Genomic DNA, 22,258 nt, shown 5'->3' with positions numbered 1-22,258 from the left:
TGGTTATGATGAACAATATCACAGGGGGGTGTACGCCCACCGCTATATTGGGCGTAACATCATCCTCTTCCCTTCTCTATATTATGAACAATATCACAGGGTGGTGTACGCCCCTGCTATGTTGGGAGTAATATCATCCTCTCCCCCTCTGAATATTACGAACAATATCACAGGGGGGTGTACACCTCACACGATATTGGGAGTAACATCATGCTCTCCCCCTCTTGATATTATGAAAACTATCACGGGTTTTACACCTTCCGCGATATTGGGAGTAATATCTTCTCCCCACCTGGATATTATGAACAATATCACAGGGGGGTGTACACACAAGTTGTTTATGATATTGACAGTAGTATCATCTCCTTCCTCCCACTGGATATTACAGATGATATCACAGGGGGGTGTACACCCTTCTCAATATTGGGAATAATATCATCCCCTCCCACCCCAGATATTACGAACATTCACAGGCAGCTGTACACAACAGCCATTTACAATATTGAAAGTAATATCATCTCCTCTCTCCCCCAGATATTGCCAACAATATAAAGGGGGATGTACACCCCCCGCAATATTGAGAGTAATATCATCCTCTCCACCCCTGGATGTTACTAACAATGTAACAGGAAGCTGTACACACAAGATCTGGAAACAGGCTCATAATTGCAGAAAACGGGCCTACCACTCTTTTAGCTAATTCTTCTGTGGATCATGGGATCCTGGGCTACATAACTGCTTCAGGTGGGCCTGATCATCCTGCCTCTGGTAGTAGTTTTCACTGGCCTGGTGAAATGTATTCTGGATCTGGCTCCATGATGTTGCTTTGAGACTGTGCTAGACAAGGTGCTTCATCAGTCTGACAAGACACACCTCCGCCTCCAGTTCAGGGTGGTTGGTGGGCATATAAAATGGAATCGCTTTCTAAGGGGGATGTCTGGGTTGGGGGATGACTTCACTACATTCCTCCGATGGTCCTGGACTCACTTGGTTTTCCCCTCTCTCTTTCTTACACTTCTCAAGAATAATTGTAGAATGTGCTGGAAATGTAACATTCTGAAACAGGGAGGGACTGGTCAGAACAGCCTGGCCTCTGTTCCAGCTCCCTCTAGCACTGTCCTCCTGTATTTAAGTCCTCCAGTACTTTAGCTCCATGTGTCCTGTGACACCGGGATTTAAAACCCAGAGCATCTTCTATGATGTCCTTCAGTCCAGACATATTCCCTGACATACTCCTGTCACAAATAAGGAACAGAAAACTATCACTTCATGATAACTTCATTGTTTAACTTTCCTAAAATAGGTAATTATTTGGTTGCCCTTGTGTGTATTGGCAAGGGGGAACCCTGCATGACCATAGCTTTAGGTTTCACTTTAGAATATTCTATATATTCTTCTTGAGGAAATGAGTAAAGGCATCCACTCCTGTGTATCAGGCCCTGTGGTCAGCAGGGTCTAAAATTGCATGAGTGGGAACCCATGTAACCCAGCTCTGTTCCTGTGAATTATAAGAGTGGTTGCTCCTATTTCTGCCCTAGTGCTTCCTCAACCATTGCTTCATGTTAACATGGTCATCAGTTTAAAGATTCAGCACATATTGAAGGATAGTGTCTGAAGTCAGTAGAAACTCATATCCACATGGACTTTCTTGGGTGAAATATTTGATAGGACCAATAGATGCCATGATCTTGTGTCTATTATTTCATTTCTTTTCCCACATAGTAGTGCCCTGATTATGAAAGATTCCCATATCAATAAAACATACAGACTCTGAGCGTTGTAATAGTCAATTATAGGTCAGTAGAAAAGACAAACATTTATCTAGAATACAGAAGAATCCTAATACAAATGTGTTACAGCCACCTCCACGGAAAGGGATCTAATATGCCAAATTATTACCAAATTTCTGATGGTATTTGTTTCTGCTGTGGGGAGTCAGGTACCCAGAAGTGGCAATAGTTGGATCAGCACAGGTACAAATGGTGATGGGAAGGTATGACTCATGTGTCGCACATGTGCCCTCCACGTCACCATGGCTGCTTTGTATAAAAATGTATTATGCGGCCGGGCACAGTGGCTCAAGCCTGTAATCCCAGCACTTTGGGAGGCCGAGATGGGCGGATTATGAGGTCAGGAGATCGAGACCATCCTGGCTAACACAGTGAAACCCCATCTCTACTAAAACAATACAAAAAACTAGCCGGGCGAGGTGGCGGACGCCTGTAGTCCTAGCTACTCGGGAGGCTGAGGCAGGAGAATGGTGTGAACCCAGGAGGCAGAGCTTGCAGCGAGCTGAGATCCGGCCACTGCACTCCAGTCTGGGCGACAGAGCGAGACTCCGTCTCAACAGCAACAACAAAAAAATAAAAATAAAAATGTATTATGCAAATACTGTGAGAGTTAAGAGAAAAGTCTAGGTTCAGTTGGTCTGTCTAGAGGTGGATGTGTCTTGAGTATGGGGGATTTGTTGATGCCTCACCTATGGCAGATGTTCTCTGCTGTTTTGATTCAATAAACAAAATTCTTCACCCAAAATTTCCTACTCACAGGAGTGCATTCACATGTCTCTTCTCTAGAGCTACTTGTCTCTGATATTCCAATCTCCTTTTTCTTTTTTACTTTTTTTTTTTTTTTTTTTTTTTTGAGGCAGATTGTCACTCTGTCGCCCAGGCTAGAGTGCAGTGGTGCGATCTCAGCTCACTGCAAGCTCCACCTCCCAGCTTCAGGCCATTCTCCTGCCTCAGCCTCCCGAGTAGCTGGGACTACAGGTGCCCGCCACCACGCCCGGCTAATTTTTTGTATTTTTAGTGGAGACGGGGTTTCACCGTGTTAGCCAGGATGGTCTCGATCTCCTGACCTCGTGATCCGCCCACCTCCACCTCCCAAAGTGCTGGGATTATAGGTGTGAGCCACCGCACCCGGCCCCAATCTTTTTTTTCTAGGATATTGCCCAACCAGCTTTCCAGAAATCCATGTATATAATTAACTCACCATTTTCTAGCCACATTAGTTTGATTACTGTGTGTCCTGCTCAACCACCTTCTGACTCCAGGTAAAATTTCAGCCACCCACCCATGATTGTGGCCATAGTGTGGGAGGAATTCACTTTTGTTTACACAAATGTATGGTGCAGATTCATTCAAAAAGAAGCCTAGCTTTTTGTTTGTCATTGTGGTTTCGTTTGTTTGTTTTTGTTTTTATGTTTTTCCCCTCTGAAATTAGCTGAATGGGAAAATCCTTGAGGTCATTGAACATTAGCATAAGAAAGGAGCATTACATGGGAAACTGGAACTCCTGTCATTCTAAGTGAAGCACACTCTCTCTGAATCTGCTTTCACCCAATTCTGAAGTACAATCTTCACTGTAATATTAAGTAGTTCTGAGCATCATCTGGACATATAAATTGTTGAGACTAAAATTCTCACTGTATGAGGGGCAGCTTAGTCACATAGCTACTTATTTCCTTATGTGCATGTCTACTAGGACCCTGAGATATTCTGATAGCTGCATTTTAAACCGAGAATGGTTTGTGTGTTTGTTTTCTGTGCATTACATAGTCCTCCTCTAGAACCCCAGAGACTGATGCTGTCAATCTTTCTTGGAGCTGGCAAGAGTTCAGCGTCCTCATCTAATACAAATGCGTCTAACGCAAACAATGTGCCGGATCACACAGCCCAAGCAACAGAGCCACCTGTATCAGAACCCGAACTTGCTACAGAACTTCTCATTCTCTGAGTCTACTCCAAACAGACAGCCTTGTAAATAAGCTGATAAACAAGATGGTGTAGTAGACCCAAACGTGGAATGTGTTGTGATGGAACTACAGGGTGGGCTTGCCAACACTGTGGTTTGTTCTCATTGGTTGGAGGTGCAAGACGAAATTATTTTCCCTTACTTTGAAAGGAATGATCATCATGACTCACTCCCCTTCTCTAAATCCCTCATATCTTCCCCAATGAGACAGGCCCTTGAATTTGTAGCGATGAATCTCATCTTCTGTTCCTCAGGTGTCTTCATTGTATATTGAGAATCCATATAATTTTCTGCTTATTGCATGATCTCATCAACATAGTGCTTTATGGGGTGATGCTTTGTGAAAGGTCCTCAGGATCAATGTTTCTTCGGCCTACATTGTGACACAGAGCAGGAGAGTTAATGTAGTCCAGGGCCAAGACTGAGGATGTGAGCTGCTCTTCACCCCAGATGACTGCAGAGCCTCTCCCAGACTGCGATGGACTCTGTCTTCACTCTGTGACTGGGCCCTGGGTCTGGTCAAGCCCTGCCCGAGCCTCAGCTGGGCTCATCTTCAGGTGCCAGCAGAGGGCGCATCTCAGACTCACGGAAGGGGCGGCAGGGCGATCTCCTGGCAACAGTGATGTCTGTGTATTTAAAGCAATAGGACGCCGTCATAATTTGCATGTATCCCTCCTCTCACATCTAAAGTGGTCCTGCCTCTCAGTGTCTGTAAGAGGTTTTTTCTCTGAGATGTGGCTTAAGCAAAACTTACAAGTCAAAAGCAGCACGGTGTCCCCATAACAACTCCTGGGGTTTCTGCTGCTCTGTGTTCCAGGTGAGAATATGTGGACAAAGCTAAAAGTGAGACAACTATTTCAATCAGTGATTTTTTTTTTTCATTAGGACCCCTGCCTCTTATGAAATTTAGCGTGCTTTTTAAATGTGAATTTATAAAAAGCAATGCGTATTCTTCTTGCTTGTCTAACTAGATCAGTGGTGATTTTGATATACGTATAGTTATGTTATGCTAATATGCCCATTCTTGATTTGAAATCAAGAATCCTCAGTTCTTCAATGAGAAATTTTTCACCAAAAGTTGAGCGTACCAAGGCACTCCCAAGCAAGAGAATGTAGCTTTGGGAGCTCAAAGAAGGTGATAAAACTAAATGGGCATTTTGTTTCATGTCTTGCTTGACATAGGAAGTACAGGAGGATCACCCATGATCCTTAGAGTGAATTTCTGTTCTGCACATCAGAAACACTGTTTGTCTCCTCTTTCATTCTCATCCAAAATCCAAACTGCAGTTTGAACATGTTTTTTTTTTTTTTCTTTTTTAATTTCACCATACTTAATTTTGAGACCAGTATCCTACTGCTAATATTTGTTGATTCTAATGCAAACTAAGTTCATTTCTTTGACTTTGTTTGCTGTGTACTTATTTATGCATTCAAAAATAACTTTGGGGATACATTCTAGTCATTAGTGATGCGGACTGACATCACAGTAAATTACATTTTAATTAATGATTTTCATCATATTTGGTCACAAAACCTTATGTCAGTTTTCATTCAGTTTTTTTCATACCACACATATTTTACCCCAAGGTGAAAAAATATGATATGAAATAATATGTCTATGTTTTGATTTCAGGCAGACACAGTCATGAGTTCCCTTCACATGATGTTTCAAGTTGGAAAACACGATGTGGAGAAAGTTGAATTGTGTGCCTGTTGGGTTAAACCCAAACATCAAGGAATGGGCAGGTTAAGGTCTGCTTTCTCTGCTTTCAAGATGATGCCTGGATCACTGAGTCTTTCAAAGGAAGGAAGGCCATGTCTTAACATGACAGAGGAACAGAAGAGAGAGAGATCCCAGCCCTGTAATCCTTGTTTCTTGTGTCAATAATGTATTCCACTAGAGGGCTCCACTCTTATGACCTAAACACATCCCAACAGGCCCCACCTGGCAATACCTTTACGCTGAGAATTAACTTTACAACAGATGGATTCTGGAGGACACAGTGAAACCATAAAATTTTCCTAAAAGATACACATTCCAGGCCATCTGGGCAGCAATGCATGCAGGCAGAGTTCTCTGCCCAAGATCATATAGAACGTAAGACATATATATGGCCATTGGAAGTCAGCAGAGGTACAACAAAGGGAAAGCGGTAGATTACAGATGGGGACTGCTACATTCATCATGGAACAGTTAATCCTTGAATAACCTGGGTTTGAAATTCTCAGATCCACGTATATTTTCTTCTGTGTGTGTCACCTGTAAGCAAGCATTTAATAAGTAGTAAATATATTTTCTCATTTTTATGATATTCTTAATAACATTTTTTCCTTTAGCACATTTTATTAGAAGAATAGAGACTATAATATATCAACTAGTTATTTTATCACTAAGGTCTCCAGTCCAAAGTAAGCTATTAGTACTTAAGTTAAGCATGAAACATTTCTACACAGGTTTTCATCTGCAGCAGTGATCAGTGCCCCAACCTCTACGTTGTTCAGGGGTCAGCTGCTTTTTCAGTCTATAACTGCATCTCTCTGGAACAGGATCTTTGCAGGTAGTTGCAAGTAAAGGAATCCAGGAAATAACATCTCAAACTATGCTGCATTGGTATGATGATTATGTAAAACCAAAGGCATTTAGAAAGCAGCAAATGCACAAATAGGCTTTTCCTAAATATCCCTTATCTGCCTAAAAGCAGATTCACCAGAAGGAAACCAATTGTCAAGAAAACTCATCCTGGGAATTTTTATATCTGGAAAGATGAACACAAAACAGGAATCAAAATAAAAGAGCCTAGAAGTTGATGCTTTATCCAGAAAAGCTATTACATGTTCTTTTGAGGATGGAATTCTATGCTCATCTATTGTCTCCAGGTTGCATACACTTCCAATTTCCCTCTACCCTAGAAAGGAAATATGAACTGGATCTCACGGAGTGACCTGGGTAATCACCCTGCAATGATATCCCACTGCACCTTAAGTGAATTTCGTTTGCCTTTTCTCTTATTAATCTTCCTTTTGTCCATTCATTTTCAGCAAATATTTAGAGGACAAATGGAGCTTTCTTCCTTTCTCCCAATAAGCAGCCTAAAAATTAGGCTGCTTACAAAGCAGCAGGAAGCTTTGTACACAGGCTACAGCACTGTGATTTGACTCCCCTAGTCAGACATCAGTAAACTTTTGTATAGCCCTAGGCTGTAGGCCACTGATGCTGATATCATTGGATCCACTTCCCCTGCTACTGAGGCAGGATGGGACATTTTAGGGCACGTTAGAAATGTGAGATATAATGAGCACAAATCTGTGTCCAGTTTCATTTGGATCCAATTGATTTTTCCATGTACATAGCATAGGCAGTTGCTTAATAAGAGACTATGTTTTTCCTAAAGATGTTAACAATGTTAACAGGGAGGCTGGTATCTCGGCCAGGATGATGTCCTAACTCACTGATAAAAAGTAATAGAAGAAAGTGTCATTGACGGTGCATGGCAGGGACGTGCTCCATGCAGTGGTCACCCTCACTAAGAGGGATGAACTTTGGGAAATAATACTCAGTGGCAGAAAAGAAGGTAGACTATGAAGGTGCACAAAACAAGAATAAGGTGCAGCCCATTTAGTCTCTGGGTATTACAGAGACCTGCAGCTCTGGATAATGGCGGATCTGTGGGTGCTGCGGGCATTGAGAAAACACGGTATCATCTGGGTATCTGTAGTCAATTGCTTCAGCTAATACTGGTAAGAACAATGCCATAACACCGTTACCTACACTTACAAATATATATGGCATCGTGTCGATAAATTTTATTTTTAACTTTTTTAGAAAGGAACAATGTTAAACTCACAGAAATGTTAAAAGTATAGGACAACGTACCCTTCCCTAACTCGAATTATGAGAGACTTTTGAAGACCTGAGAATCCTACTGTCTAACATTTTACTATGTGTTTCCTACAAACAAGAATATTCTCCTAAATAATCCCCATACACCAATGAAATACATTGCTCCATTGACTCTTGAGGAATATTTCAAATTGTCAGAAAAAAACTAAAAAATGTTTCTCATGACAAAATAGTCCCCAGTAGAAACACATTCTCTGCAAACAAATTTATGCTACCCTGGTCTTACTTGGGACACCTGGGGACACTGAGCCAGTGCTTAGCTACTGAGATGAGCCAGCCCTGCAGCTGTGCCCAGCCTGCCCCGTCTTCTTCTCATTTGCATATTCCCAGAGCACATCCTCCTGCCCTGAAGGTTTATTAATAGGCTGGACACACTTCGTGCAAGAGTCAGATCCAGTCAGGACACAGCATGGACATGAGGGTCCCTACTCAGTTCCTGGGGCTCCTGCTGCTCTGGTTCCCAGGTAAGGAACGAGAACATTAGCGATTTACTCAGCCCAGTGTGCTCAGTACTGTCTGGCTCTTCAAGGAAGTCTTCCTATAATATGATCAATAGTATGAATATTTGTTTTTTGTGTTTCCAATCTCAGGTGCCAGATGTGACATCCAGATGACACAGTCTCCATCCTCTCTGTCTGCATCTGTAGGAGACACAGTCACCATCACTTGCCATGCCAGTCAGAGTATTAGCAGCTGGTTAGCCTGGTATCAGCAGAAACCAGGGAAAGCCCCTAAGCTCCTGATCTATAAGGCATCCAGTTTGCAAAGTGGCGTCCCATCAAGGTTCAGTGGCAGTGGATCTGGCACAGATTTCACTCTCACCATCAGCAGCCTGCAGCCTGAAGATTTTGCAACTTATTACTGTCAACAGGGTAGCAGTAACCCTGCCACAGTGTTACATACCCGAACATAAACCCCCAGGGAAGCAGATGTGTGAGGCTGGGCTGCCCCAGCTGCTCCTCCTAAAGCCTCCATGGGCTGAGAGTGTTCCTCAGATGCAGCCACACTCTGATGGTGTTGGTAGAGGGGGACATGAAGTCACGTTTGCACCATAATACTTTTCGCTTTCTCAGCCCCAACTGCACAGCCATAACAAAGACTCTCCTATTTTAATAAAGACAGAGATGCTTACACTTGAGGAGTCTAGTTTATAGCTTCAGTTGGAATTCATATAACAAAGAAGCCAAAATAGATGTTCTAAGCAGGAATTGTCTTAATATGGAGAATTAGAGTCTAAAGTACTGAAGTCTAAACAAAATGTAGAGATGAATCTCTAAGTTTAATGTTTTATTTGCAAAGGAATATTTGCCAAATGGGGCATACAGGAAAACTCAATGGTCTTCAATATGTTGGAAGAACAAAGAGAAGGTTAGAGTTTTATGAAAAAGGGAAAATATTACCTATGGCTCTTTGAGAAAGTTCATTGGCACTAGGAAGGGTTGGGAGCTGGCAAGCTCAGACTGGTAAGCAGTGGTGGACAAAGTGAATCCTAGAATAATATCAAGTTATCTTAGAAGTTGTGGGTAAATGTGATTTCAAGGAACAAGAAGCCAAAGAAGCTTGAAGAGAATTCTGTTACTGAAATGCCAAGGATTCAGTGTAGATCCTGCTGCTCACCACACAGAAAAAAATCACTAAGACAGCAAGTATTGCCAAGGAACAGGTTTTAATCAGGTGCTGCAGCCGAGGAGGTGGGACACCATTCACAAATGTATCTCCCTGACCAACTAAAATTAGGGGTTTAGATAGCAGGGAAGAAATGTGGGACAACAGGAATTAGGGAGGGGTAATGAAGATAATCTGGTCAACAGGAAGCAGGAGGTCAGTTAGTCAATCATAATGAGGGAAGGGTCTGACGTCTCACTGTCCTGATTCAGTGATATGTAAGGTTCAGTTCCTTGATAGTATCTGGAGGCCTGATGGTTGGTTTCCTGAGAAAAGAACTCAGATAAGACAAATGTAACTATCTTGAGTTTTAAGACTGGGGGAGTCAATTTCTATGTTTATTCAAAAAAACCATAAACATTGGTTCCATGGGATAATAGGGCCTATTTCCATTGCATTCTAGACACAATACTTTGCACACTGAGTGCCTTTCCCCCTGGTTTCTTGGCTGTGTTGGGTATGACAAGAATGACTTAATTCCTATGATTAACTTTCACACTACAATCTTTCAAAACCAAGGATATAGTAGTCATGAAAGCTGATATTAGAAGCAGGATTCTCTGGTGCTCCCTCAGAAAACAGAATGCATCTGCCCCTGAAATACGGGCTATCTAACCATGTGGTCCTCAGTCCTGTCTGGAAGCTTACGGGTTGCGGTGCTGATGCTTTCAGCTTCCTACAGCATCTTTCCAGGTGTTTCTGCAGTCCTAACCTCTGTCCCTGTGTCTTTCTTAGGTACCAGTGGAGAATATTGAGTCATCCTTTTCTCACTTCCAAATCTCATGGGAGGATCTCTTACTGGGCAACTCTATAGGACAAAAGGGAGCTAAAAAGACATATTTACATACGTTAAATGATTTTTCCCCCAATGAGGCCATTTTAAAAAATTATATTTAAAGGCACAAGTTGAAAACACATCCATCTTTATTTTCTTATTAATGCAAATGTACATTTGCAAATATTTTCAAAATTGTAAAGGTTGAAAACATAATTATTTGTCCATGGAATGATCAAGCACTTCTATAATTAAATGGAGTAAATATTTTCTTGAAAATTTGTACTCACTGAAATAAAGGAATATATTTAAATGTGTGAAGCTATGTTAGAAATTATCGGACTTAAATTCAACTGTGTGGCTTGGTTTGGGATGTTGTTCACTCCTGTGAACTGTCACAAGAATCTTGTGTCATGTGTAGTCACTGCTGTTCAGCTTTGTCTTCAGACAATTTATATCTATAGGCTGAAGATGATCTCTGTGTCCTGCAGAAGAACCACTCAGCTGAACCCCTCCTTGATCAGCCAGATGATCGTGAACATGAGCATCCATGAGCATGAAAATGAATGTTTACTGTTATCAGCCACTGAATTTAGTATTTAACTAGTTACCAATATTTAATGCATAAAATCTTACTGATACAGTATTTATACCTCTACCTATATATACACACATGTATTTTTTCTTAAATTGGTGGTAAAAATGTGAACATTTAGTAATCAAATTATGAAGTGATTAAGGGAAAATTAAAGACAAAATTAAAACTAATTAGTATTTCCTTAAATAAAATTTACCTTATTTATGGAAAAATGTGCATGTATATATACAAGATACATAGAAGTGAATATATATTTAATAAAACATTGGCTATAAATATATATAGTATTCATATACATTTAAATAATCTGTTACATTTCATAAAAATATGATATTCTGCACCACATATAGTTCATACTCTTGCTAAAGAAAATTTCTTTGTAGACTTTATTTTTAAAACTCTACCAAATGGTTGTCCTTACCTAAAATATTTTTCCAACCAAGTAGAGCTCCCAGGGTAGGACTAGAGTATATTTTGACTAATGTTGAATAGTAACCATTGCATCCTATGAAGTCTCCATTATGTTCATGCCCACGATGATGATATGCCAAACAGAGTTCTCACAACAATGGATGCAGGATAGAGTCACATTGTCAAGGAAGCCCTGGAAACGTAAAAACCATAACAATGAGTAAACTGCAAGGGTTACATCTGATGATCACATTGCAAAGAGAACAGCACATTGCAAAGAGAACAGTACTTTAATAAAAATAATTTTATGTTTTTGAGACGTAGTCTTGCTCTGTCGCCAGGCTGGAGTGCAGATCATCAGGCCTTAAAAGAAACACAACAGGATGACTGCAGACAAAGCCATTCTGGAGGAGCAGTGAGTAGATGTTTCAAAAATGAGCCATAAAATTTCCAAGTGAATATTAATTGAAATGCCATTAATGAGCATGAGGTTTTTAATAATGAGGATGATTCAACACTTGGACTTCAATCAGTCACCTTTTCCAGCTTTCACAGGGAGTCTAATGAACAAATGTTGTGGAGGTCCTTGTGGGGACTCAATAATAAGAGTTTCAACTAACTGAGATGTACAGGGCTACTGGCTCTTCCGAACACCTAACTCCTCCTGAACCCGTAACATTGTACCACACATCAGGGCTCAGACGAACAGCTGGGGTCAGGTGATACTAGTAGACCTCATGTAACATGAGGAGGGCACTGGTTATTTTCCCATATATGAATTTGCCTTTCTTTTCAGTTATATTTCTGCATAAAATATTATTTGGGGATTTTGCAACTGCTTTCATCAGAGTCAGGAAATTCTTCCGTACTATGGCTTTGGATCAAGCAACTTTTTTACCTCAAAAAAAAATGAAGCAAAGTGTAACTCATGAGCTTGTCATGTGCACAGGTGCAACTATCCCTATTGACAGAGAAAAACCCATTATTAATGAAGCAAAGCTGGCACATAAACCCTTGTGCTATTGAATTGCTATGCTGTCAGATGTGGTGGAGGTTCTGAAACACTAACCATGAATGGTGCTATTATTCCCATAAACAGAATATTTATATCTTGAAAATGAGCTGTAGACTCATCATTGTTACGCAAGCTGAACAACTTGAAATGCTCTATATTTTCTCAGGGCTGCAGTTTTCTGGCTGATGGTTTTTTGTTTGTTTTGTTTTTTTGTTTTTCAGACGTAGTCTTGCTCTGTCGCCAGGCTGGAGTGCAGTGGTGTAATCTTGGCTCACTGCAACCTCCGCCTCCCAGGTACAAGTTATTCTCCTGTCTCAGCCTTCCCAAGTAGCTGGGACTATAGGTGTGTGCCACCATGCCTAGCAAATTTTTGTATTTTTCATAGAGACGGGGTTTCACCATATTGGCCAAGATGGTCTCTATCTCTTGACCTCATGATCTGTGCACACCAGCCTCCCAAAGTACTGGGATTACAGCTGTGAGCCACTGCGCCCCGCCTGGTTGATGGTTCTTAATCCAAAGAGTTGACATGACAATTATACCATTAAATTGGAACAACTGTTAAGATAAGCATGTGACCATTTAGACTTAATACAATACTGGATAAGTTGTCAACACAGGGCGTTAGGATGTATGCTGGGGCCATAGATCTAGCCTATATAAAGCAAGAGCAAATAGAATTGATTTTACATATTTTAGAGAGGAAGTACAGAAAATATGGACCCTAGGGGACCTTCTGGAATGTTTCTATTTATTGCCATTTCCAGTGGTAAAACTCAGAGAAGATTTCAACAGTCATCGGGATGAAGTTCTAGGGATCACAGTCATGTGAAGAATTCCCTGCACTTGGATCTCCAGTGAGGCAAAGGGAAGATGAAATGCATAGTGGGATATGGAGGTGTAAACACCAGGGACAGCTTCCTGGTCAGCTTAAATATTGAAAACTGTATTTATTTTTTCTCTTTAGATTTATCCCTGAATCAGTTGGAACTGAGAAAAGTCATTATGTCTGGTTACGCAAAAAGGTGTTTATTATCATGAATTAATGGATAGAAAACATTTGGGGAAACCAGAGTAACAGCTCAGGCAACTCCAAGTATTCCTTCTGCTATTCCTTGATCCTCTCCCTGTCCTGTGTTTTCCAAAGTCAAGAAGGATACTCTTATTTTGATGGAATCCTGGCAAGTGAAGATATTGTGCCCACAGGACTGTTCTGCCTGGCTGTGACCCAGACCAGGAAAATAAGCACATTTGAGTGAGATTAGGCACTTCCCCTCCCTCATCTCAATCCAAAAGCATTCTGTAGCAACACATTTGATGGACATTCTTCACCACATCTGGGACTTAGGACATGTCCTCCAAAGACATGAGGAGTAGCCTTTCCAGACTCTACCATAGAGAAAGTATTGCCAGAAACTGGAGAATGAAATAAATATGAAAGAAGCTGGTGACAATAACTAAATGTGCCATGCGTATATGTATTTTAAATAATTTAATCTTTTCTATAAAATTCAAAGTGCTTTTTAGCCAACTTTACAATTTAGACCACAAATTAAATAATAAGTAAACAGATTAGTGACTCATGAAAGAAGATCCTTTTTTCCTAGAAGGTGTTGGGCTGAACAGATTGGAGTTTCCCCCACATTTTGGGAAGCACAATGTTATGTGAGTAGCATGATGTTCTTTGTAAAGTAAATATTTATGTTAGGTTGTAGCATGTTGCTGTTGATACTAGTAATGCCTGAAAATGCAAGTGTAGAAGGATGTGTATTTATGATAGAAAGCCACAGGATGCACTTGGGCAGAAATAACACCTGCATCCATGAAAACAGATGAATCGACATGAGACTGAAATGAAGATGTCAACACAGGAAGGGCTGCAGAGAAAGGGGTCAGATCTCTAGTAGTTGACAGCAGAGTTGCTGTCCTTCTGGGGGCAGTAGTGAGAAGAGCTGCTCTCTTTTCTGCAGGAGACAGCTTGAATGTGGAGTCTCAGGCAGCAGGAGCTCCTCCCCAGCCTGTGCCAGCAGTACCATTCTTGAAATTGCTGTAGAGGCTTTGCGTGGAGCCTGTTCCTTAAGGCTCTTCAACAATTTGCAAGGAATTTAATATCCTCCAGTAAATCCTTTTATGCTTCATGGGTTTGACATTAGCAACAGGGAATACAGACAGTTTACAGTGACATCACTCACAGCCTCCGTTTTTCTTACAAAATACAATGCTTTCCAGGTGGACCTACCAGAGGAAGCCAATGTTAACAACAATCCACGTCACCAAAAATGCAAGACAAATAAGCTTGGGAAAGCCACTGGGTTCTCACGCAGCTGCACTGTCCCTATTCGAAATGGGATAGTGTAAAACTCTTAGCTCCACCATCAGAAAGATGGCCTAGTGTGACCTTTTCAGCATAGTAAGTCAGTATTTATAGACATTTAGATACTAACAACTTCAGCACTGTAATACAGGCAAAAGTAGAAAAGAAAATAATGGACTACATAAAAATTTAAAATGTGTCCGGAGCCATGAGGCCCGGAATTAGCCGACCTCTGTTGCTTGATCTCCACAAAGCAGAGACAAGACGGCACATTTCCGGGTTCTTTATTGCGGACCCTTCCCGCGTGCGCCTAAACTGTTCCTGCGCGTGCCAACCTTTCCTGCGCACGCGCAAACATTTTCCCGCCCAGGAAGATATGCACCCTAGGGCGCAGGCTCGATCCCACGCCCGGGAAAAGTACAAACCCACGGCGCATGCGCGATTGTAATTTGAGTAAGCCCAGCCTCCCGTCACCGCCCTGGCCCAACCTCTTCCTCTGCTAGCCTATATAAGGCATGACCCTGCATTCAATAAATGAGACTTGATCAGGCTATTTGTCTTGTCTCCATTTCTTGTGTTTTCTTGTCTCCTCCATTCCCACTCCCCCTTCCAGGGCCCGTTCGACTGTCCTGCAGGTCGGGACACCTGGCTCCCGAACAGGGACCTGGACACGGGGAAAAAGTGAGGAAGAAGGCACTAAAGTCGGCCGAAAGTGAAAGTGGAAGAAATTCCTCCAGACGTCGCGGGAGCCTGCCGCGTTGGAACCAGAGGTGAGTAATAGTGTCTGATTATGGGACAAGAATTAAGCCAGCATCAAATTTATGTAGGGCAATTAAAAGAGGCTTTAAAAACATGAGGAGTAAAGGTTAAAAGTAATGATTTATATAAGTTTTTTGATTTCGTAAAAGATACCTGCCCTTGGTTTCCACAAGAGGGAACCATTGACATAAAGAGGTGGCGTAGAGTGGGAGATTGTTTTCAAGATTATTATAGTACTTTTGGACCAGAGAAGGTTCCGGTGACAGCTTTTTCTTATTGGAATCTAATCAGAGATATAATAGATAAAAAGGAAAAAGAAAAAGATCCTGAGGTAATGGTGGTGGTTACTCAGACTGAGGAAATATTAAGAGGCAGCTCCAAACCGATCTCAAAAAATCCATACCTAATAAAGAAATAGACCTTATATCGCTACAAAGCGATGAGGAAGAGGCTGGCGTACCCTCTTTTACAAATATAGAAACATCAAATAAGGAAAAGGCTAAAAAATACCCAGTTTTACCTACAACTAATGAAAGCAAAAGTAAAAATAACCTTAACCCTTCAGAAGTAAACTGGGATAATTTAGAGGAAGGGGCAGCAAAATATCATAATTCTGACTGGCCACAAACTCTTACTTATCCCCCTCCCTATAATAAGGCTTCTGCCCCCGCAGTTATGGCAGTAATAGACCCAAAAGAGGAGCTTAGAGAAAAAATTGCACAACTTGAAGAGCAAATAAAGCTCGAAGAACTACATCAGTCTTTAATCACTAGATTGCAGAAATTAAGGACAGGAAGTGAAAGCGTTCAATACCCTAAAGAATAGAGAAACACTCTCACCTTCAGAGGCCTGGACAGCATGTTCCAAAAGGAAGGTCACTTGGTAGTAGGGATAGGGAGGATTCCTCTCCTCGAGACATTTTTCCAGTAACTGAAACTACAGATGCGCAGGGCCGAGCCTGGAGACACCACAATGGGTTTGAATTTACTGTAATAAAAGAACTAAAAACTGCTGTCTCGCAATATGGAGCTACTGCCCCGTACACCCTGGCCATAGTCGAATCTGTGGCCGAAAATTGGCTCACTCCCATAGATTGGAATACCTTAGTTAGAGCAGTTCTTTCCGGAGGCGACCATCTGATTTGGAAGTCAGAATTTTATGAAAATTGTAGAGATATGGCCAAGAGAAACCAACAAGCTGGAAATGGTTGGGATTTTGATATGCTAACTGGCTCGGGTAATTACACAGAAACCAATGCTCAGATGCAGTACATCCTGGACTGTTTTCTCAAATCCAAGCAGCGGCTACCAAAGCCTGGAGAAAACTTCCTGTTAAGGGGGATCCAGGAGCCTCGCTCACGGGGGTCAAACAGGGGCCTGATGAGCATTTTGCAGACTTTGTACATAGACTTTTAACCATGGCCAGCAGAATATTTGGAAATGCCGAGGCAGGGGTGGATTATGTAAAACAATTAGCTTACAAAAACGCTAACCCGGCTTGTCAGGCAGCAATCAGACCTTATAGAAAGAAAACAGACTTAACAGGTTACATCCGCCTCTGTTCAGACATAGGGCCCTCATATCAACAGGGTTTGGCTATGGCTGCTGCCTTTAGTGGACAAACTGTAAAAGACCTCCTCACCAGTAAAAATAAGAATAGCAAGGGGTGCTTTAAGTGTGGAAAAATGGGACACTTCGCTAGGGATTGTAAGGGAGAGCTAGCTAAGACCTTAGAGGCAAAAGCTCCAGGCCTCTGCCCTAGGTGTAAAAGAGGAAAACATTTGTCCAATGAATGTAAATCTAAAACTGACAATCAAGGAAATCCCCTAACACCTCAACAGGGAAACGGATTGAGGGGCCGGCCCCAGGCCCCAAAACAAGCTTATGGGGTGGTCAGTTTTGTACCAACCAACAACAATCCATTTCACAGCTTAGTAGAGCAACCCCAGGAAGCGCAGGATTGGACCTCTGTTCCACCTCCCAGACAGTATTAACCCCTGAAATGGGACGCCAAGCCCTAAGTACGGGTATATATGGACCCCTACCCTCAAACATGTTTGGATTAATCCTAGGGAGAAGCAGCATCACCATGAGAGGCCTACAGGTCTTTCCAGGAATAGTTGATAGTGATTATATAGGAGAAATCAAAATCATGGCCAAGGCTATTGACAACATCATTATTATTCCTCAAGGGGATAGAATAGCACAGTTACTCCTGTTACCATTGCTAAAAACAGCCAATAAAGTCCAATCGCCCCGAAGGGGAAAGGGAGGATTCGGATTCTCTGACATCTACTGGGTACAGCCCATTACTAATCAAAAACCCTCTCTCACCTTGTGGCTAGACGGAAAGTTATTTACAGGACTGATAGACACAGGGGCCGATGTAACAATTATTAAACAGCAAGATTGGCCCTCCAGTTGGGCCACTTCAGAGACCTTAACAAATTTACGAGGAATTGGGCAAAGTAATAACCCTAGACAAAGTTCCAAATATCTCACCTGGAGAGATCAAGAAAGTAATTCTGGTCTCATTAAGTCATTTGTTATCCCTGATTTGCCTGTTAACCTTTGGGGTTGAGATCTTCTCTCCCAAATGAGGGTCATGATGGGTAGCCCAAATGATATAGTCACTGCACAAATGTTGGCTCAGGGCTACCACCCTGGAAAAGGGTTAGGAAATAGAGGAGATGGCATTTTACAGCCAATCCCAGTCATAGAAAAATTGGATAAAAGGGGGCTTGGAAATTTTTAACTATGGCCATTGACATGCCTGCACCCCAAAAATTTGCTGATCTAATCACTTGGAAGTCAGATGAACCCATTTGGGTTGATCAATGGCCACTAACCAATGAGAAGCTTGCCGCTGCCCAACAGTTAGTGCAGGAACAATTAGAGGCAGGACACATTATAGAAAGCAACTCTCCTTGGAACACCCCCATATTTGTCATAAAAAAGAAATCCGGAAAGTGGAGACTCTTACAAGATTTAAGAGCAGTAAATGCTACTATGGTCCTTATGGGCGCCTTACAGCCAGGGCTACCCTCTCCGGTAGCAATCCCTCAAGGATATTTTAAAATTATCATAGACCTTAAAGATTGCTTTTTTACAATTCCCCTTCATCCTACTGACCAAAAACGATTTGCCTTTAGCTTACCATCTATAAATTTTAAAGAACCAATGAAGCGATACCAATGGAAAGTGTTACCTCAAGGTATGGCCAACAGTCCCACCTTGTGTCAAAAATATGTGGCCACAGCCATACACTCAGTTAGAGAGACATGGAAACAAATGTATATTATACACTATATGGATGACATTCTTATAGCAGGACAAGTAGGAGAACAAGTCTTACAGTGTTTTGCCCAACTCAAACAGGAACTAATCACAGCGGGGTTACAAATAGCTCCAGAAAAAATACAACTGCAGGACCCTTATACATATTTAGGTTTTCAAATAAATGGACCTAAAATTACAAATCAAAAAGCCATTATCCGTAAAGATAAGTTACAAACCCTCAATGATTTCCAAAAGCTCCTTGGAGACATAAGTTGGCTTCAGCCATACTTAAAACTCACCACAGGAGACTTAAAACCTTTATTCAACACCCTGAGAAGTGACCCCAACCCTAAGTCCCTTAGGTCGTTATCCAAAGAAGCTCTTTTATCACTTAATAGGGTAGAGACGGCCATTGCTGAACAATTTGTTACTAACATAGACTACTCACAGTCATTAATCTTTTTAATTTTTAAAACAACACTGACACCTACTGGTTTATTCTGGCAAAATAACCCTATTATGTGGGTCCACTTGCCTTCATCACCCAAAAAGGTATTACTCCCCTATTATGATGCCATAGCCGATATAATCATCTTAGGTAGAGACAATAGCAAAAGATATTTTGGAATTGAACCCTCTACAATCATACAACCTTATTCTAAGCCACAAATCCATTGGCTAATGCAAAACACTGAAACGTGGCCGATTGCTTGCGCCTCTTATGCTGGTAACTTAGATAACCATTACCCGCCAAATAAGCTTATCCAATTTTGTAAGCTACATGCTTTTGTCTTCCCTCATGTCATCAGTAAAACACCTTTAGACAATGCCTTATTAGTATTCACTGATGGGTCATCCACAGGAACTGCTGCATATACCTTTGCTGACACCACTGTTAAATTCAAAACCAGCCATACTTTGGCTCAGCTAGTAGAATTGCAGGCCCTAATCGCGGTGCTGTTAACCTTCCCTGATCAGGCTCTTAATATTTATACCGACAGTGCATACTTAGTTCACTCAATACCTCTACTTGAGACAGTAGCACAAATTAAGCGTGTGTCACATATAGCTGAGTTATTTTTACAATGCCAACAATTAATACGTAATAGAACAACACCCTTCTTTCTTGGACACATTAGAGCTCATTCAGGATTACCAGGACCTCTATCCCAGGGCAACCAACTGGCTGATATGGCAACCAAGACGGTAGCCATAGCTACAAATACAAACCTAGCCCAAGCACAGGCTACTCATGCCTTACACCATCTTAATGCTCAAACCTTGAGACTGATGTTTAAAATAACTAGAGAACAAGCAAGACAAATAGTTAAACAATGTCAGACCTGTAGAACATACCTGCCAGTCCCTCACTTAGGAATTAACCCAAGAGGACTAGTTCCCAACATGATCTGGCAAATGGATGTCACTCATTATTCAGAATTCAGTAACTTAAAATACATCCATGTATGTATAGATACATTTAGTGGATTTATACTAGCCACCTTAAAAACAGGAGAAGCTACCAAACATGTCATAGCTCATTTACTACACTGTTTTTCCATAGTTGGAAAGCCTAAACAACTAAAAACAGACAATGGTCCTGGCTATACATCCAAAGCCTTTCAAGACTTTTGTCTTAAATTACAAATAAAACACATTACTGGAATTCCCTATAACCCTCAAAGACAAGGAATAGTTGAAAGAGCACACCTATCCTTAAAAACCACCATTGACAAAATAAAAAAGGGAGAATGGTACCCTACTAAGGGCACCCCTAGAAATATCCTTAATCACACACTTTTTATTTTAAATTTTTTAAATTTGGATAACCTGAACAGATCAGCAGCCGATCGATTTTGGCATTCCGAGTCCAAAAAACAATTTGCCATGGTTAAATAGAAAGACCCCTTAGACAACACATGGCATGGTCCAGACCCAGTGTTAATCTGGGGAAGAGGCTCAGTTTGTGTTTTTTCTCAAACTCATAATGCAGCCAGATGGCTACCAGAGCGACTGGTAAGACAGGTACCTAACAATATCAAATCCAGGGAGTAATTTTCTCCCTGAGAGTACTCTTTTCCTCTATTGCAGAGATGAACTTCAACTATAAGCCCCTCTGGATCATGGTGCTGATTTGCCAAGCACTCCAGGTATATGCCGGCTTTGGTAATCCCCATGAGGCCCGTAAATATATACGACAACGATACGGTAAGCCCTGTGATTGTTTGGGGGGATATGTGACCTCCCTTCCAAATACGTACATCTCAGCTGTGTCCTGCTCCACTTACACAGCATACCTGTCTAGTGACTCTCTTAAGTGGAGGTGTGTGTCAACCCCAAGAATATTTAGCAGAGGGTATACCACAACCTGCCCTTGTGACACATTTGAGACTGCTATGCATAGTTCCTGCTACACTACTTATTTAGAATGTACCTCTGGCGGTAAAACATACTATACTGCTATCTTAACAAGATCTAGAACCCCCACTATAGGGGCCAGTAGTGTCCCTACAGTTGTAGGAAATACCAATAACCTTATATCAGCTGGCTGTACTGGCATTGTAGGACAGCCTGTCTGCTGGAATATTCACCCCCCTCTTCACATCTCTGACGGAGGAGGACCACAAGACAAGGTCCAAGAAATTAGGGTATACAAAAAACTTGAAGAGTTGCAAAGGTCCCTGTACCCGGAAATTCACTACCACCCCTTGGCCTTGCCCAAAGCCCGAGGGAAAGAGAAAGTTGATGCCCAGACCTTTGCCATCCTCACAGCTACTCATAACCTGCTTAACAATTCCAACTCTAGTCTGGCTAATGACTGCTGGCTGTGTCTGCAATCAGGAGATCCCGTTCTTCTTGCCATACCCAGCAATGACTTAAATTATACATCCAATACCCCTTGCACCATAATTCCTCCCCTTAAAGTACAACCTTTAGAATTTCCTAGTTCCTCTTGCATCTATTCCCCTCCCCTTAATAACACTTACGACCTTGATGTAGGATTCAATCAATTCAATAATTGTTCCACCATAGTAAATATTTCCCAATCGCTGTGTGCCCCAAACAGCTCAGTTTTTATATGTGGCAATAATAGGGCTTATACCTATTTACCTACTAACTGGACAGGACGCTGTGTCTTAGCCACACTTTTGCCAGACATAGACATTATCCCTGGAGATGAACCTGTGCCTATCCCAGCTATAGATCACTTTTTAGGAAGAAACAAAAGGGCAATACAATTTATCCCCTTACTTGCAGGATTAGGCATAACTACTGCCGTAGCAACTGGGGCTACAGGCCTAGGGGTTTCTGTTACTCAATATACCAAATTGTATCACCAATTAATCTCAGATATGCAGGCCATTTCAAGTACTATACAAGATTTACAAGATCAGGTAGATTCTCTGGCAGAAGTAGTGCTCCAAAATAGAAGAGGCCTAGATTTACTAATTGCAGAACAGGGAGGCATCTGCTTGGCTTTACAGGAGAAGTGCTGTTTCTATGCCAACAAATCTGGGATCGTCAGGGATAAAATCAGGCGTCTACAAGAAGACCTAGAAAAACGACGAAAAGAAATAACCGATAACCCGTTTTGGACTGGGTTCCATGGACTCCTTCCCTATCTTATGCCATTCCTGGGCCCCCTGCTTTGCCTATTGATCTTACTCTCTGTAGGACCTTTGGTCTTCAATAAGCTCATGACATTCATTAAGCAACAAGTCGAGGCTATCCAAGCGAAGCCTATACAGGTCCATTATCATCACCTAGAACAAGAAGATCGCGGTGTTT

General features: G+C 41.6%; 1 gene segment (V, D, J or C); it reads left to right on the top strand.

Moving 5' to 3' along the window:
- The first annotated feature begins 7,986 nt into the window (after window positions 1–7,986).
- LOC115894366 lies at window positions 7,987–8,567 on the top strand. The segment is given in 2 exon segments: window positions 7,987–8,118; window positions 8,245–8,567. Coding segments are annotated over 2 exon segments (378 nt in total).
- The last annotated feature ends 13,691 nt before the right edge of the window (window positions 8,568–22,258 follow it).

Source organism: Rhinopithecus roxellana, chromosome 17 (genome assembly GCF_007565055.1).
Source record: "Rhinopithecus roxellana isolate Shanxi Qingling chromosome 17, ASM756505v1, whole genome shotgun sequence".
Lineage (NCBI taxonomy): Eukaryota > Metazoa > Chordata > Mammalia > Primates > Cercopithecidae > Rhinopithecus > Rhinopithecus roxellana.
The sequence above is the reverse complement of the archived record's forward strand: the minus strand, read 5'-3'. Positions and strand labels throughout refer to the sequence as shown.